Below are 17,489 nucleotides of genomic sequence, written 5' to 3' on the forward strand. Positions count from 1 at the left end.
ACCCCCTCCCCCCCACAAGGTTGTTTCACAATAGCGCTATTGGAACACTCGCACCGCAGTGCAAACCTTCGTGTTGGGAGTACGGCCTGTGAAAGTGGATCGAGCACACGGTCGGGGGGCAGCGCTTTCGCACCGAGCCTGCCACCAAAAGCGATGGTCGTCGCACAACGATCAAACTGATATTTTAAAATCTCAGAACAGGAATTTAGCGAAAAACGAAGTTTACCGCAAGGGATTTTACTGTTGCTTTTTTTCCGAGACCAACAACAACTCTCTAACCTTGACAACTCACAGACACTCGCCCAAACTCTGCTACGAAGCAACTCGTCCGTGTATTTTTGTTCGTAAAAGCGCTCACTTCTTTTTGAGCGTCCTGCTGGGCTGCGTCTGGAGCAGCACGATGAGGCAGGCGACGCCGTCGCGCGTCTCCGCGTCTCTGTGCCGCCGCGCCAGCGAGCGCACGAGCTGCAGGGTCAGGGTCTCGGCCAGCGACTCCTCGAGCGTGGCGCGCACCGCCAGCTGCGCCACCAGCATGAGCGACGACGCCCAGTAGTCCGTCAGGCCCGAGCGCAAGCCCTGCCGCCGGCGCCGACAAGACACGCGACACAACACACACACAAGAAGATAAGACAAAGCTCCCCCGTGTAGTTGACAGTGTCAAGGGAAGTACTGTTAGTGAGCGCCTATCACGGCCGGCACGGCATATGATGGGGAGGGTGGGGTGTGCAAAACAGCACACCCGGGTGCCTTCGTCTCCCTCGTCCCGATGTTTACACACTACACCAGGTATCATTTAAGGCCGAGTCCACCGCGCAGAGATCCGAGACAGGTAGAAATATTCGCCACCGATGTTACCCATGGATGGAAATCAAACTCGGGTCGCAGGGTTCGTAGGGCAACGCGTTCACCAATGCGCCACCGCATTCCCCTGACACCCCCCCCCCCCCCCGCTACGCACGCACGACGTTAACGACACCGAATGCGCGATGCACCGCGTAAGGAAAAAAAAAAACACGCAAACGGTGCCCGGAGAATCTCCGGCGCGTGCGAGGAGACTCCCACCTTCTGGACATGGGGCAGCAGCTTGGCCACGACGGTGTCGGTGACGCGGTCGGCCTCCAGCGCCGCAACCAGCGTGGACGAGTAGAAGGAGAAGAGGACGCGTAGCTGGCGTGCGGCCGACGGCTGCTCGCCGAACACCTGCTCACCGAGAGCACGAGGAACGGGAAAAATCCGTCGTCGGAGACGGCCGAGGGACGCAATGCGACCGCATCGGTCTTCGTGGTCGTGCCGCACGGCGCGGCGCGTGCCGTTCGGCCACGAGTGCCCGTTCCGCCCCGCACACGCTCTCGCGGATGGATTCGGAAACTGGGTTAGGACGCAGCGGTGGAACTTTTTCCTTACTGAGGGCCGAATAATCCGTTTAGATAGCCCCACGGTGTAAAGTGCAGTCTCCAACCCTTCATATGCACTCCGTCTCTCTGGCCTCTCTATTCGTGTGCTATGAAGGACCATTGCGTGAAACATCACCTATTATGTATATGCTCACTTTTAAGGCCACAGTGTTATTGACCAACGTTGACCAATGAGTTTGTTTTTCGAATTTCAAAGAACATCGACTCAAAAGAAAATTAAGACTTAAATTAGCAACTTGTGTTACGTTTACATAACTCAACACGCATCCTCCACAGACAGCAGCCAACCACCGATGTCAGGGAAACCAAACGAGCTCACGGATCATCGTGTTGTCAAGTAGCCAAGTATTCGCGCATCCCGCTGTTGCGCCGCGAACCTTTTTAATTTGCGACGTTAAAACCGCGCGGCGCCCTAAACTTCCGAGCGGGCCCTTGCCTCGGTTACCCCGCACGTGGCATCGCCAAACGCCGGCGCGTTCAGCCGACGCGATGCCAATACCTGCACGGCGTGCGTGACCAGGCCGCAGATGAAATCCATGAAGCCCAGGTCCTTGTAGCAATGCATGACGAGCGTGCTCCGTGACAGAGGCACTCCCGGTTTCTGTGAGTGGAGACACGGATGGGGCGCTCAGGGTGACGGATGTTTTTTTGTGTTTCTAGTTTTCTGGCGTAAATGTGCCGATGACTCACCAACAATTACCGGATTTCTGAATCATTTGGTTACTCAAATGAGTGCCGTTTAGTCAAACAAAAGTTGTTTGGAACATCGATTTGACGGATACATTTTATATGATCTTCCTAAAAAGGTATCCTATTCACACAGAATAAAAAGGTCTCGGTATTTTATAGAATTAACGTGTTTTACTTTCACACTGCGAATTTAATACTCCTAATAATACAAGCGTGTTGGGAGATGTTACAGAATCCACGTTCGTGAAGCCTTTTGTAACTAGGCCGAGACCACTGCGTCTGAATTCTGGATTCAAAACGCAGGGATCTCAGCGATCACCTGCTCGGCGGCTCTGACCTATGAGCCACCCGGCCTCCTCGGTTGTTGTTATTGAATCACCAACCTGCAAAGGGTGGAGCCAGTGCCAGCGGTGCGTGGGCTCGCTGATCTTGAGCAGCTGCACGACCCTCACAAACACCTTGGTCTCGTGGTAGGGCAGCACGCAGCCGATCAGTGCCTCCGTGTTGTACTGGTGGATGTGGAACCTGGGGGGGGGGGGGGTACGCGTGTGCGGTTATGGGAGCCCGTGGTCACCACGGCGCGTTTCAACAGCCAGCGGGTGACATTCGGCACGTTCCACGGCGGTGTGAAGAAAAAGTACGCAGGCTGGAGTTGCCACATCGCCTGTTGAGATACGAAAGTGGGCCCGGGGGAAGGGACACATCATGGGCTAGCAGGGATGATGGCTGATGGTCAAAATTAATGGCGGGAGTGGCTGCCAAAGCAATGAACTCACTTGAGAGTAAGCCCACAGCGGTGATGGAGCGATGCAATGAACTCGTGCAGCAGCAGCAAGATGAATTGTTACATAGCAGGACCGTGAGAAATGGTGGCGGCTTGGGGCAGCCTTCATCCTGCGGTCAACTAATCATGGCCAACGATAGTGATGATGAAAGACATCCAGCCAATACGTTAGTCTGGGGCTGGGGACCCTAAACTGTACGATATATCATAGAATCCCATCGATTGTTGTCCTTCCCCCACACCTCCAATTGGTGTGGTTGGTTGAAAGAAGTTCATCATACATAAATACGACTATACGGTCTATCCAGAGGGAGCTATTTACGTCTGAATTAAATTGCGTAGACATCGTCACGGCCAATACCTGTAGAGGAGCCACTCGAGGCACTTGTGCGCGGGGCGGAGCAGGAAGAAGGGCGAGAGACGCGAGAGGAAGAGCGCGATGCTCTCGTCGAGGCGCGCATTCACGTCGCGGCTCTGCACGCTGCGCTCCATCCGCTTGGACGCCTCGCTGAACAGCGTGTCGCGGAAGTCGTCGAATGCCGGCTCGATTCCCGACAGCTCCTCCAGTCCGGTGCAGCCTGCGGTGAGAAAAAGTCGGCATTGGCACCGTCTCTCACCGAGCTAGCGGCTGCGATGGTGGACGGTGTGTGCGTTTTGTGAGCCTTCCGCCCTGCGCTGGTATTCAAATGTGGCGCACAAGAACAAATGATTGATTCATTATTCTTCCTTCCCCATTGCCTGCATTTCCCAAGCCTCCTTTTTAAGAGGACTGTAGTTCTCAACGCTCTCATTCATCATCATTAGCTACCCTGAGCCATCGCCATTATGTAACGTTCGTGCGATGTAACAATCCATTTAGCTCCTGCACGTGAGCTGATATCATCGCTCCCAATGTCCGACCATCGTCCCTTCTAGCGACATGTCCTGGCCAAGCAACTAACTTTTCTGACGTCAACATGACGTCTCGAACAAGGGTATTTTCTCTCTGTCCCTCGGTACAATTCCAATTAACCATCTTGCTACGCTTTTTGCGCACTTTAAAAAAATGTGTTTAATTTTCTCCATAACTGTGCATGTCCCTGATCCGTATGTCATAGCAGCTAATGATAAACCTGTTTAATAAACAGATTATTATGCTACTTTTCAAAATCACGTTTAACGATACGCACCAAAATTAGATTATACATGCAAGGATCCAGCACGTTCGATTCCCAAACAATTGGCTCACGGCAACCTTGCCGACACTGTGCCTACATTTCCCGTCCAAACGACACGGCGGGCCATAGGCACCGATTGAAAACCCTTCTTCTCTCCACAGGGCAGGGGGCTCTCGCCGCTGCGAATCCCTAACCCGTGCACCGACGAGAAGCTCTCCGTCGTACCGATCGCGTGGAAGAAGTCGCCATCGAGGGAGGCCGCCTCCTTGGGGTCAAAGAGAAGCGACGCGCGCTCCTTGCGCATCAGCAGACTCTGGTCCGTCTGCGGCAGCGCCAGGCGGCGCAACTGATTGGCGAGGGACGTCATCTTCACCAGCTCCGTTGAAAAAAATCTAAAATCAAGGAAGAAAAACATTGTGGATAATTAATTTGCTATTTGTTTATTTAACATAGCCAAGGTTCAGTGTGCCCGAGGCCAGGGCCTGCTTCTCCTGGTTTCGCTGCCCAGGATAGGTGTCCCTGCACCTATCCTGCGCAAGGGAATCGAGGCGAGATTGGTGTCGGTCCATCCTCATCACCATCATTATTAGGCTATGCGTGCGACGTCACGCAATGGACAAACGGGCCTATGGTATGTGGGCTTAAAGGGAAAAATATATTATAGGCGACGTTTCTGGAAATGGCCCTTCTTCAAAGCAGATATATCAACATGCCTATTAAACATTGTAGCACTCTCCTCTGTAAGATGTGGAACCATCACCTTCACGAAACCCAATCAGCTGATAAAAATGGGTCGTTAAATATCAGTTGGGTATCTATAAATTGATCACGTCGAACAACAACGGGTTAAGCAGTACACACTACCCCACGGTTCGATAAAGGTGGACAAGCTGAAGGCGCAGCCCTGCAATTCCCATCTCGCTACACTGCTGACGGTAGGGCCTCCTCCACAGGGAGATGAAGGCAGCATCAGCCTCTAGGGAGGTCCAACACACACTGTGTCATGGCCATTATTATTGTGACTATTATTATTGTGACTATTATTATTATGGCCATTATTATATTGGCCATTATTATTATTGGGCTATGATCATTATTATTGTGTAATGGTCATCATTATTGGGTTATGATCATCATTATTGTGTAATGGTCATCATTATTGGGTAATGATCATTGTTATTGTGGTATTGCCATCATTATTGTGTTATGATCATTATTATTGTTATGACTATCATTATTGGGTTATGATCATTATTATTGTGTAATGGTCATCATTATTGGGTTATGATCATTGTTATTGTGTAATGGTCATCATTATTGGGTAATGATCATTGTTATTGTGGTATTGCCATCATTATTGTGTTATGATCATTATTATTGTTATGACTATCATTATTGGGTTATGATCATTATTATTGCGTAATGGTCATCATTATTGGGTTATGATCATCATTATTGTGTAATGGTCATCATTATTGGGTTATGATCATTGTTATTGTGGTATTGCCATCATTATTGGGTTATGATCATTATTATTGTGGTAATGGTCATCATTATTGTGTTATGATCATTATTATTATTAAGCTGCATTGCAGTGCACAGGGAGGTGGCGCAGTGGTTAGCGCAGCGCGGTAATTGTGCAATTTTAACTTATTTATTTTAAATATTTTTTATATTAATATTATTTTAGTTATTCGCTTACCTTTCCTATACGTTTCACTCGCTATCGGTTGTTGTTTTTAATAAACTGTATTGTTTGTTGTAACTTTCTGACCCGCCCCTTTGCTGGACTCTGTGATAAAGAGCTTCACAGCTCATCGGATTCCTCCCGCACAAATACAGATTCCGATTCAAGTCCAGAGCACGCGCTCGCATCAGTGGCGAGTGGATGTCTGCACCGGCACTGGGCGTGCTCGCCATGAGCCTCCCCCCCTCACCCCCCACGACCCTTCACCAACACGCATTGACCAGCGTGGTGAAGTATGACTCAAGCAGGTAACGGCCCACACCGTGACCGACACGGCGTGGCGGGCTTCATCCAGCAGCAGAGTAGACAGGGTATATGAACGAAGACTCTTAATTAATTTAAAGACAAACTGTCCCGAGTCTGTTTGGCTCATCGGGGAGAAATCTCCCGAATAATCGACTCGGCAAGCCTTAGGCCGGAACCACGTGGAAGTCGCACATTTACCACAATTATACCCAAGGCTGTATGAACAATAACAACGCTAAGGCGGCTAAAGCGCGACTCGGTGAACGCGTGAACATTGAAACAACAACAATAACACAAAGATGAGACAATTCACCGAATGATAAGAAGTCGGCACTCACCGATCGGCGAAAACTCCCCACGTGTGCACTACTTTCGCGCACCCACCACTCGGGCCTCAAGAGCCGCTTCACAATTTCCCCGCCGCGCATGAGCATCCGCGCACAGGGCACCACGTGACGCGGATCGAACCAATCAAGGCGCGCGCACGGCACTTCCCCACCCCCCGGGAATTGTAAAGGCGGGTCACGTGGGGGCAGAGGAGTCAAAGGCGCAGCTCTGCAACAGTCACATGTTGTGTACAGAACTAGAATGTTGTATCTTCTTGGTTCTTTCGGTAAAGTCACGTAGAAGGGAAGTAATAAAATAATAAAAATAAAACATAATAAAACACATAATAAAAAATATTATTTTAATATATTATTTTATGATGTTTTATTTTTATTATTTTATTATTTCCCTTCTACGTGACTTTACCGAAAGAACCAAGAAGATGAATCCCTGCAGTCACGAAAGCTTTACATCGAAATAGAATGTTGTATTTGTCGTGGAGGAATCCGATGAGCTACAAAGTTATATTTTTTTACAGATGTCCCAGTCGGGGCGGGGAAGAACGTCACACCAACAGAACAATACAGACACGTGGCAGGAGTGCAGAGTACAATACATTTTAAACAAATGACCCAAATTCTAGATTTGAAGATTTGAAATCACCCAAACGCATACAAAAAAAACTAAACCATTCCCAATCCTACCAGACAAAGCCAACTGATGTATTAACTTATTTTTCAAAAGCGACTTGGCCACAAATGATAACTCGACAAAGTGGCCCATCATTTGGACATCATAATAATCGAAACGGTCTAAACGCACGTGTCTAAATGTACACGCGTACGCAATAAAGGTTTAATTTTTTGGGGGGTGAGGAGGTGAGATCGCGTAAATATATATGTGTCGTGAAACCCGCCAGGCACCACTAGACACAGCCAATATAAAGCGAGGTTTATATTCTTGGTTCTTTCGGTAAAGTCGCGTAGAAGGGAAACAAAATAATAAAAATAATAAAAATATAAAACAATAAAATTCTCACGATGTTTCGACATGCACGAAAATTGTGGATTTCACACCAGATGATTGCTTGTGTTGCAGTCGAAACGTCGTGAGAATTTTTTATTGTTTTATATTCATATCATTTTATTACTTCCCTTCTACGTGACTTTACCGAAAGAACCAAGAATATGAATCCCTGCAGTCACGAAAGCTTTAAATCGAAAGTGAGGTTTGTCACGTGAACGTGCCAGTTCGTTACTACTTCAGCACACCGCCGGGGGGCGATGGAGAGCAGAGGTCGCAACCGGGTACCCGATACCCGTACCCTACCCGATACCCGGCTACCCGTACCCTACCCGATACCCGGCTACCCGTACCCTACCCGATACCCGGCTACCCGTACCCTGCCCGATACCCGGCTACCCGTTTGCGACCCTGGTGCGGCCGGGTACGGGTAGACCGTGAGTCACTGGTGAGTCACCGTTTGTCACTCATTTCCCAACGTCTTGTCTCTTCTCACAATTCAAGTTCCTAGAATCAACCCACCCGCACCTGCAACATGGCTTCATCCCAGAGGTCGCAATCGGGTACCTGATACCCGTACCCTACCCGATACCCGGCCGGGTACGGGTAGCCGGGTATCGGGTACGGGTAGGGTACGGGTACCCGTTTGCGACCCTGGTGCGGCCGGGTACGGGTACGGGTAAGGAATCAAAACCCGTTTGCGACCTCTGATGGAGAGTAACACCCACAACATTTACAATTCGAGTCGCGTGCGACGTGTCGCTGGCGACTACAACAACCCAGCTTCATCATGCGATATCCACAATTGTGTACGTGTGTGTTGAATTTCTTTCGCACCGTACGTAGCCAACCGTGATGACCGGAGGTACATGACGGGAACACCCCATAATCAGGTACAGGATTTAATTTGAGTTTAACTTAATTTACTTATTTATACAGGAGTCACGTAACATTTTTTTCAGGAGGCTTATTACTTGGAAAATGTTTTCAGCCAATCTCTGAGTACCCATACGTGTGTGAGAGGGGCAACACTCGATCCCCGTACAGATGGAAAAATATGGCGATGCGTCCACTTTTTGTACCGCCTTCTGCTGGCGATCCAGGGAAGGATCGGTAGCTTCGCTCCATCTGTGCGATGATTCACCAACCCCCAGCTCAGTGCCGGATTATCCTCGTAGCAAAAGTAGCTACATATGCTCCGCAATTTTAAGGGCCCCGTGCTAAATGTTTTCAAGCTATCAATTCCGTTTCAGTGATTCTGCACTTGCTCTATTACTATAGTACTATACCGCCTTCAACTTTTATGAACGACTGGGTGTTTAATGTTAGCGATTTGTCGTATTATCTGGCTGTATAGCAAATGAAAAAATACAATTACTTTACTATGCAAGTAAAAAACTTTTTTTTTATATTTGTGTTTTACTTATTATTTAGGACCCCTTTATAACATATGCTACAGGCCCCGCACTTGCTTAATCCGGCACTGCCCTAGCTGCTGCTGTTTCCACAGTGCTGGACTACAGGCTTGCACAGTGACAACAGCAGATCTTGTGTCCAAAAAAAGTGCGGGCAACTTCACGATTCCTAAACTTAACTAAACTTTTAATTTTACCAGGTAAGGCCCACTGAGCTATAATAGCTCTTTTTCAGAAGCGACCTGGCCACAAATGGACACCTCAACGAAGTGGCTTATCATCATGTGGACAATTATAGCAGCCAGATACTCTAAACACGTCATGTTGATTGTAAATGTGGTGGGAAAAACTGGAGGACCCGGAGAAAAATCCACGCGACCACGGGGAAAGAGAAACACGCAAACTCCAAATATACAGCAGGCGTCAGGGTCAGGATCGAACCCACGACCTCCTGCATACCAGGGAAGAGAGTTAACATCTCGCCACCGGACTTGCAAGCCAGAGGTTGCCGCTTGATGTTTCTGATTGAGATGATTTATTTTATCACCCCCCGCCTCTCTCCTCTGCAGTCCAACCCAGGAGCCGCATAAATTAGTGCAACACCACAGTTAAAGTCGATGATCGGTAGATCGCGTGTGGCGGGGTAAAGTGTGGGTTCTTCCACCTCTACCAAGACGTCTGACCGGCGTGGAAGAGTAGGCCAAATACTCTCCGAGAGCTCCCTTCCAGTGGAGACTCCTTCCGCAGGCAGTGGCTTGAGCGAGAAATTGCAGGGCCGCACCGTTTTATTGCACGCTTTAATTTAACTCACTCTGTCTGTTGTTGTTGTCGTTGTATCCTCAAATCTTGTAACTCAATTTTAACCCACTTCCTAATGTGGTATCGACTGCAAACTTGGTATACTTATGTCATACTGATGACAATACTATATTCTATCATAAAAAATTTAAAATAAAACATTTAAACATTATTTTTTATATGTTATGTTTCGGCTTGGGTCTAATTGTCCACGCTCAACTGACGTTGGCTGTAATTGGCCACGGCCCCTTACGTTGTGGCAAGCTTCGGGGCCACTTCTTGCAGTCGTGGAGTTCTTCCATTACTAGCATATTTCATAAAAGCGTGTTTTTTTGTTTTTTTAATATTATTACTTATTTTGCACCGTTGTATCATAACACGGGGCAGTCAACATCGATACCGTAAGCGGGCAGCAGAGGGCAGTGCATCGACATCGACATCCATTGCGAAGGGGATAGCCTTTCACGTCGATGCCCTCCCACCGCCTTCACCGTGTGCACCACGCCTTGACCGTCGTGGTGAAGTATGGTCAAATGACCCCCGCGATTAGCAACAGGCGTGAGAAGGATCTCATCCAGCAGTGGATTGTCGAGTGGGCTGTGCGCGTTAATGAAATATTGAACATTGTGTAGGGTGATTTGAAGCTTTCGTGACTGCAGGAATCCATACTCTTTGGTTCTTTCGGTAAAGTCACGTGGGTAGAAAACATTTGTATCTTGTATTTTATACCTACGTGACTTTACCGAAAGAACCAGAGAGTATTGTGGAGGATATTGCATTCAGCATAGCTATAGACGATCGCTACGCCAGACTGAACACCGCCTCTAGTTTTCAATCCTATCACTAACATAACTCTATCCCTACCTAGATCCTATTTCTACACTGACCCTATCCCTACCTTTCCCCTACCCTATAAGTTTATCCCATAACCATCAACCTAACCTATCACTATTCCTACCTGAAACCTATCCCTACACTGAACTCTATCCTGACACTGATCTACACCAATCCTATACTTTCCCTAACAACATCGCTGCCAATACATACTGCTTACCCTAACCCTGTTCACACTCGAGCACAACTTTCAGCCGACCTCTACTACTAACTCTACCCTTTACCATATGCCTATCTCTAACCCGACCGCAAGAACTCGCTCTATACCCACTATCATATCCACACACATAACCTCATCTCTTCCCAAACACTAACCCTATATACCTAACCTTATTAATAAACAAAAACTACCTCAACATTTTAACTTCAGTGCTGTTCTTACCCTTAACCCTAACCTTAACCCGAGCCCTAACAATAACCCAACCCGTACCCATGCGCAAGAGTATAAACCCCGTACTAGTGGATTTTTCGACCTCGTCAGTATTTTTTTTTGACTCGAGGCAGCGCCCCGTGGCTATGAATACTCTGCGTGAGTCGAGGCGGCGTGGCTCGGTTATTTATACCTCGACCAGCGGGAGGGGGCGCAGAAACCAGAGCAGGGGCAGTGGGGGGGGGCAGCCGAGACATGGGGAGCGGTACCAATACAGAGGTCCTCGCCTGACGGCATGGGAGCAGTTAGACGGGGATGGGATCGAGAGGGGGGAGATAGAAGGGGGTGGGATGGGAGGGAGGACATGGGATGAGATGGGGAGAGAGAGCAGATAGAAGGGGATCGGATGGGATGGAGAGGGAGATGTTTATGGGATGGGATTGAGAGGGAGGAGATAGCAGGGGATGGGATGGAGTGGGAGGAGATTGGATGGGATTGGGAAGGCGCAGATGGAAGGGGATGGGATGGAGAGGGAGGAGATTTGATGAGATGGAGAGGGAGCAGACAGAAGGGGATGGGATGGAGAGAGAGGAGATGAGATGGAATGGGAGATTTGTGAGGTGGAAAGGGATGAGATGAAAGGGGGTGCGATGGGATGGAGCGGGAGTAGATGAGATGGAAATGGAGAAGATGGAAGGGGGTGTATTGGGATAACACTGAGGAGTATATAGGATGAGGTGAGATGAGCTCGTATGAGATTGAAGGATATGAGATAAGATAGAATAGAACGAGACAGGATGAGACGTGATTACCAGAGGTTACCTTCCACGAACACAAACTCTTCTCTGCGTTAGCACGCAAGGGCGGTCACTTGATATTGGTAAGGCAGCTGCTGACCAAGCCAAACATAATCACTCGGACACCACCACATCGTGTCCTACTTTTACCAACTCCTCAACAACGTAAGCACCCTGGACACAAAAAAAATCGTGACTTCACATGTTTGCTCATACAGTGGACGTATCACAGCGCATGCAGCACAGGACAGAAGTGGGGGGGGGGGGGCTTTGTGTGTGGGGCAAGCGGCTGATGCAAGGTGTGGGCATTGAAGGAGTGGGGGGCTAAAGTCGTACCACAATCACTCACTCGCGCACCCCCCCCCCCCTCTTTGGTGTTGCTTCTGCGACGTACTCGCTGCCGCATCACCAAGAGGACCCTGTGCATCGTCCTCAACTCTCCTCGCTGTGAACGCCAGGGCCGACCAGCTCGCGTGCAGGGGCTGGGTGGACTGGTGGCTTTGGGGGGGGCTTCATCCAGCAGTGGATGGATCGTGGCTGATCATGACGATGAATGCCAGGGAGCGGTTATATAATTACGATTATTTTTGATTCACCCAAGATGACTTCGCTGAGTTTCAAGCCTCCTTTTCAGGAGGGTCCTGTCTGGGAACGTCGGGCATCGTTCCGAAACACGCGTCAGAGAAGACTCAAAACTCCCCTGATGCAGATGAGTTCCGCGAACCCACTTGCTGTACTTGTCTTTTACTGGCAGGAAGATACTCCACGCGTTGTGAGAACACACATTTGATGATGGCGATAATCCTTATTTATTTTGGGGTCAGGCCACATGACATTGGCGAGCAAAACCTGACGTTTTAGGTGAACAACAAACGGATGATCTTTCGCCCGATCCACTAACCCTGAACAATGGCAGAGCACCACCCCTCCCCAACCACCCAAACCCGTCGTGGTTTGGGTTTGAGTCCGAAGCCCGGCCGCGTGCGTGCGTGCGCGTTCCGCAGTCCACGTGTCGGGAGTTCCATACCATCGCGGGGGGCGAGAAGTGGAAAGGGGAGGCAGGCGAGGGAGGGTGGGTGGGGTGGAGGGGTGGGTAGAGGGGATCGCGTCAGTCACTATTTATCGCGCTCAGCTGTTGCGTGGGGGGCCGTGCGACCGAACGGGTACATTGCGATACCCGCTTCGACAGCCCCCCCCCCCCGCCGCCATCCTCCTCCCTTCTCTCGCCCCCCACCACCATCCCCCCCGCTACCCCTGCCCCTTTGCAGCCTCACCCTCCCACACTCTCTCTCTCTCTGCCCCACCCCCGTCACCTCTCTTCTTCTGGGAAGTCCTCATCCAGCAGTGGATCGGCAATAGGGTTGTACAGTCGGACATCCATCGGTGGCATATGACCCCCGCCCAACTTCAACATCGCTGCCACTCGTCCGTTAAATCCCCAAACGATTGTGAGCTTCGGGTTTTGTGGGCACAGAGAGAGCGAGAGAGAATGAGCGAGAGAGAGAGCGAGAGAGTGAGCTAGGGGGGGGGGGGGTTACATAAAGCCAAAAAATTTAATTAAAAAAAATAATTTAAAAAAAATTACGAAATGATGAACGAAGTAAAGTGCCGAATACACCGAGCATCTTCTTGTTTCCACTGAAAAAAAAGAGAGAGACGCACACAGAGTGTTGTCTCCTCTCTGTTTGACTTGGTTCCTCTGGCTCCAACACCCCCCCCCACACCCCCTCGTCCACCTTCGCCCCCATCCCGCGCCCACGGGGGGGCTCCTGGCGGCCCCAAGAAGGAGCACCCCATTACGTCACCCCACCCCCATTAAGGATTTCGCTCATTTATTTATACATTGTGTACCGCTGGCCGTGCTCCGAGCAGCTGTCGCATGCACATTGGCCGCGATGGGTGGCGCTGAAGTATATGGCGTGCGATCTCCACTCTCTCGATCTTCGCCTTGTCTGTCCATGCGCGCACTGTCGCGTGCTCTCCATGGCATTCGTCCGCCGACGCGTCTTGCTTTGTGAGTCGCAGATGGCGATGAAGGTGGGGGGGGGTGGTCGTCGCCGAACTGTTGGCTCGCTCTCTCCACTGAACGTGGTCGAGGCAGCTCTCCAGCTCAGGTCACGATCTCTCTCTCGTCAGCAGCGAAGTAACAACTTGCGTAAAGCACTTGGGAATTATGATGATTACAGTTTTTTTCTGATTCGCGGTGCGTTACTCATCACCGTACCGCTCTCAATTATGAGCAGAATAACGGCAGACAGACGCACATCTGTTGAATAGAGCAACAGTAATTAAGGTGGTGGTGGTGGTGATGTTGATGATATTGCCGTGTGGAGGCGCTGATGTCAGACGGGAGGCATCAGCTTAATTATCTGCTCCACCACGGGGGACCCAATCGGAACATCCTGGACCCTTGCTCCTCCCCCCACCCCCCAAACTGTCCCTCTACCGAACCACGACCCCCTCTCTATCTCTCCCTCATCCCTATCAGCCCCCCCCCACCGCCATCCTCCAACACCCCCATCACCGCCCCCATCACCACCCCTCCTACTCCAGCTCGCACCCCCTTGACTCTATGAGGCTTGGAGCGGAGGGGTCTTTGCTTCAGTCGGGGGCGACTGCGGCGCACGAGACCATCCCGTCCGTGTCTTCTGCGTAGGACTTCAGAGATATCGGGATAGAAAGATCAATACATTTAGAAGGAGAGGGATATCTATAGGCACAGGGGTTATATACGCACACACGCAGAGACACACACACACTCTCACCTAGAGGAAGTCCCGAGGTGAGAGAAATTATTGTAAAAAAAAAAGTGAAATTTTGCAACAACAGCTAAAAACTCAAGGAGGTCATCGCCAGCAACCAGACTCGTCAGCACGATGGAGACGCTAGAGCAGAACAGCGTGCAGTACCAGTACATCCAGCACGAGTACGGTGGCGAGCAAAGCTACATGGGGCAGGAGGATGACTGGGACCGTGACCTCCTCCTTGACCCCGCCTGGGAGAAGCAACAGCGCAAGGTCCGTGAGTGTGTGTGTGTCCGTGTGTGTGTGTGTGTCCGTGTGTGTCCGCGTTGTCTTCGTGTGTGAGTATGTGTGTGTGTAGTGGTGCTCGCTAACAGCACTTGCTCCGACAGTCTGTTAAGGCTATACTGTGAACTTTTGTCTTTGTAGTGGTGAGCGGTAGTGTAGTGGTTAGCACGCAGCGCTACGAATCGGGCGACACGAGTTCGATTCCCGCTCACGGCCAACGCCAGTGATGATTATCTGAACCGATCCTGGTCGACTAAACCTCAGATGAGTACCTGGTGCGGTGTGTAAACATCGGCACTGAGGAGACAAAGGCGGCCAAGCGTGATGATGGTCACCCCACCCCCTCGTGTGCCGTGCCGGCCTTCATACGGGGGTCTTTGCGTCTTTGCGTATGTGCGTATGTGTCTTTGTGTTGGTAGTTTTGAAGCCACATGAAGAGCCTCGAGGTGCACCTAGCCTAGCACAGGGGCCGTGGAGACGTCACTTAGTGACGAATTACGGCTGTTGTGTGTGCTGTACTGGCCACACCTCCCCGTAACATCGTGCGGCCTTAATAGGTGCTCGCAAACAACACAAGGGACCTTTGTCTTTACACTAGGACACATGCACCCATGTATCTCAACACACCTGTATATGAACACATGCGTCTATCTGGACGCCAGTGTTCCACTCGCACACACCTGTAAATCTCCGCACACCTGGCGACGCGTGTCTAGTGCATCGGTCCGCAGGCTGTGGTCTCGGAGTTGGTTTTAGTGATCGACTGATGCGCCTTTGACCCTCCATTCGTTACCTCCTTGCTATTGTGAGTCGGCTACTCCAAGTCGCCGGATTATGAATCACCTCCCCCCTCAACTGGCTTCCTGATCCCCCCCCCCCTTGTCACACCCCTCCCGCCCCCATCCCTCATCCACCACCCCCGACTCCTCTCCGCGGCTCAAGCATCCATCTAAAAATAAAACCTGATGCTGCTGAGCACTTTTAACCCAGCACGTGTTCATGCCAGCCATGTGTAGACTCACCGCCAACCCCTCCCGCCATGCAGTTAATAGTCACGATTAGGGGGTCACGATTCGATTAATTATTGAACAAATAAAACTAAACACATTCGGAAATACCAATTTTGTGTGGCCTTCAAATAAAACAAATCTATACTTTAGACGACGTTTCGGGCAATGGCTCTTCTTCACATCATATCACATATCTCTATTTAAGGCCACACACAGTGGTATCCACAGTGTTATAATTGACGAATGTTTTGAATTTTTGTTCATTCTTCTTGTGCACCACTGCCAGCAGCAGCATCATCATCATCACAAATGAATTTGATGTCGTAATTATATGGCTTTTAGTGTCTCGGTCCGCGTGTGCCGGTACCTGCTGTTCGTGTCGGTCTGCTTTGTTCCTCTCAGTGGGGGCTGTCTCGCTCGGCTTGTTTCGGCGTCGGTGCCGTTTCACGGCTGGCATTTATGTCGTCTGCCTCGTTTGCTGCCGCGTGGTTTGTATTTGTCAGTAATATAACTTGCAGATACATTTTGGCTCTAATGATAAATCATCAATTGGTGCCTCAAAGGCGCCGTGCGTCCCACACAACGCGAGCGTGGTAATCGCTCTCAAACTGTGAACCCATTCATCGTTTGCATCACAACTTGGATAATGTAAAGGAAAACATAATGTTAATCGGGAATCATTCGTATAATTGAATTCTGATCAGGCCCTGTGGTATATAAAGTGCTCTCTCCAATTCGTCTCCACTGTCCCTCTCTGGCCTATGTGTGTAGTGAAGAAGGGCCATTGCCCGAAACGTTGTCTCTTTATTTTTAAATTTTAAGGCCACAGTGTTATTGAGGGATGTGTTGAGTCGTTTCGATTAATCGTTGGTTCGATACTTGGCCATGTATCACCACTCCCAGTTCACAGTTTGAGAAATGATTCCACATTTTTTAATGTAATATCGTTTCTAATTATTCCCATTCACGTCCTCCTAACCGCATGTATTAAACACAGCCCTCCGCCCTTTCGAATGACCGTTGCGATTAATTTCACTCTTTTAATAGAACAATCGACTGCCTTTTTTAAAGTGATAAATGTAGCGGCCACGAGCGGCTGCGGGTGTCACGTCAACCCCATTACTCAAAACATAACGAATCAAACAAAATGTAATCGATTGATATTCAAGCAACTCAAACGCACCCATTGAGTCCTCGTTCAAACACCCCCCCTACCCACACATTTACAGCCCCCCCATCCACCCCCCAGACCCCCCTCCACCCTTTATCCATGGCGCTACCGTCACCGCGCGACCCGCTGCATGGCGCTTTTCCTCTCGGCCTAAAATAATCTCAGAGGTCGCTCTCAAGCGGAAAGCGAGACCCGCGCTGGTTAGGGACACGATGCTCTCTGTTCTGTGCTCTTCTGTACACCCAAGCACCCCCTCCCTGCCTCCCCCCCCACCACATACGGACAGCTCTAGTCACGGCGCATCAATCATCGCGACCAGGTCTCAATTTGTCAACCCCGGGTTCGCTTTGTAAGAGTGGGGGAGGTGGAACTTGCTGGCTCGTAGTTGTCACATCTGGTGCCCATAACGAGAGATATACTGAACGTGGTGTGCCGAGTGCCGAAAATATTTCCCCGTGGAATACGACTTTCGGGGGGCCCTCTAAAATTCCCTCGAGTGGAGGAGGCCCCCTTCCGCCAGCAGCGGCGTGAGCAAGCATTCGCAGGGCTGCACCTTTACCTATGCAAGTCTATGAGTCTCTGTAAATCTATGGTTCTCTATGGGCCTCTACGTCCA

At 50.0% G+C, this 17,489-nt stretch overlaps 2 protein-coding genes across 2 annotated transcripts in view; one reads left to right on the plus strand and one right to left on the minus strand.

Moving 5' to 3' along the window:
* HEATR1 (HEAT repeat containing 1) overlaps positions 1 to 6,502 on the minus strand; it is a 30,487-nt gene extending 23,985 nt beyond the window's left edge. The window contains 7 exon segments of the mRNA XM_061580869.1: positions 359 to 576; positions 1,063 to 1,200; positions 1,915 to 2,016; positions 2,489 to 2,630; positions 3,251 to 3,467; positions 4,272 to 4,438; positions 6,378 to 6,502. Coding sequence (XP_061436853.1) covers positions 359 to 576; positions 1,063 to 1,200; positions 1,915 to 2,016; positions 2,489 to 2,630; positions 3,251 to 3,467; positions 4,272 to 4,413 — 959 coding nt within the window. The 5' untranslated portion in view covers positions 4,414 to 4,438; positions 6,378 to 6,502.
* A 7,736-nt stretch (positions 6,503 to 14,238) lies between these two features.
* The window catches only part of ACTN2 (actinin alpha 2), a 48,007-nt gene continuing 44,756 nt past the window's right edge, over positions 14,239 to 17,489 (plus strand). The window contains 1 exon segment of the mRNA XM_061581046.1: positions 14,239 to 14,680. Coding sequence (XP_061437030.1) covers positions 14,540 to 14,680 — 141 coding nt within the window. The 5' untranslated portion in view covers positions 14,239 to 14,539.

This window comes from Lethenteron reissneri, chromosome 8 (assembly GCF_015708825.2).
Source record: "Lethenteron reissneri isolate LAM-NWPU_2019-01 chromosome 8, ASM1570882v1, whole genome shotgun sequence".
Lineage (NCBI taxonomy): Eukaryota > Metazoa > Chordata > Hyperoartia > Petromyzontiformes > Petromyzontidae > Lethenteron > Lethenteron reissneri.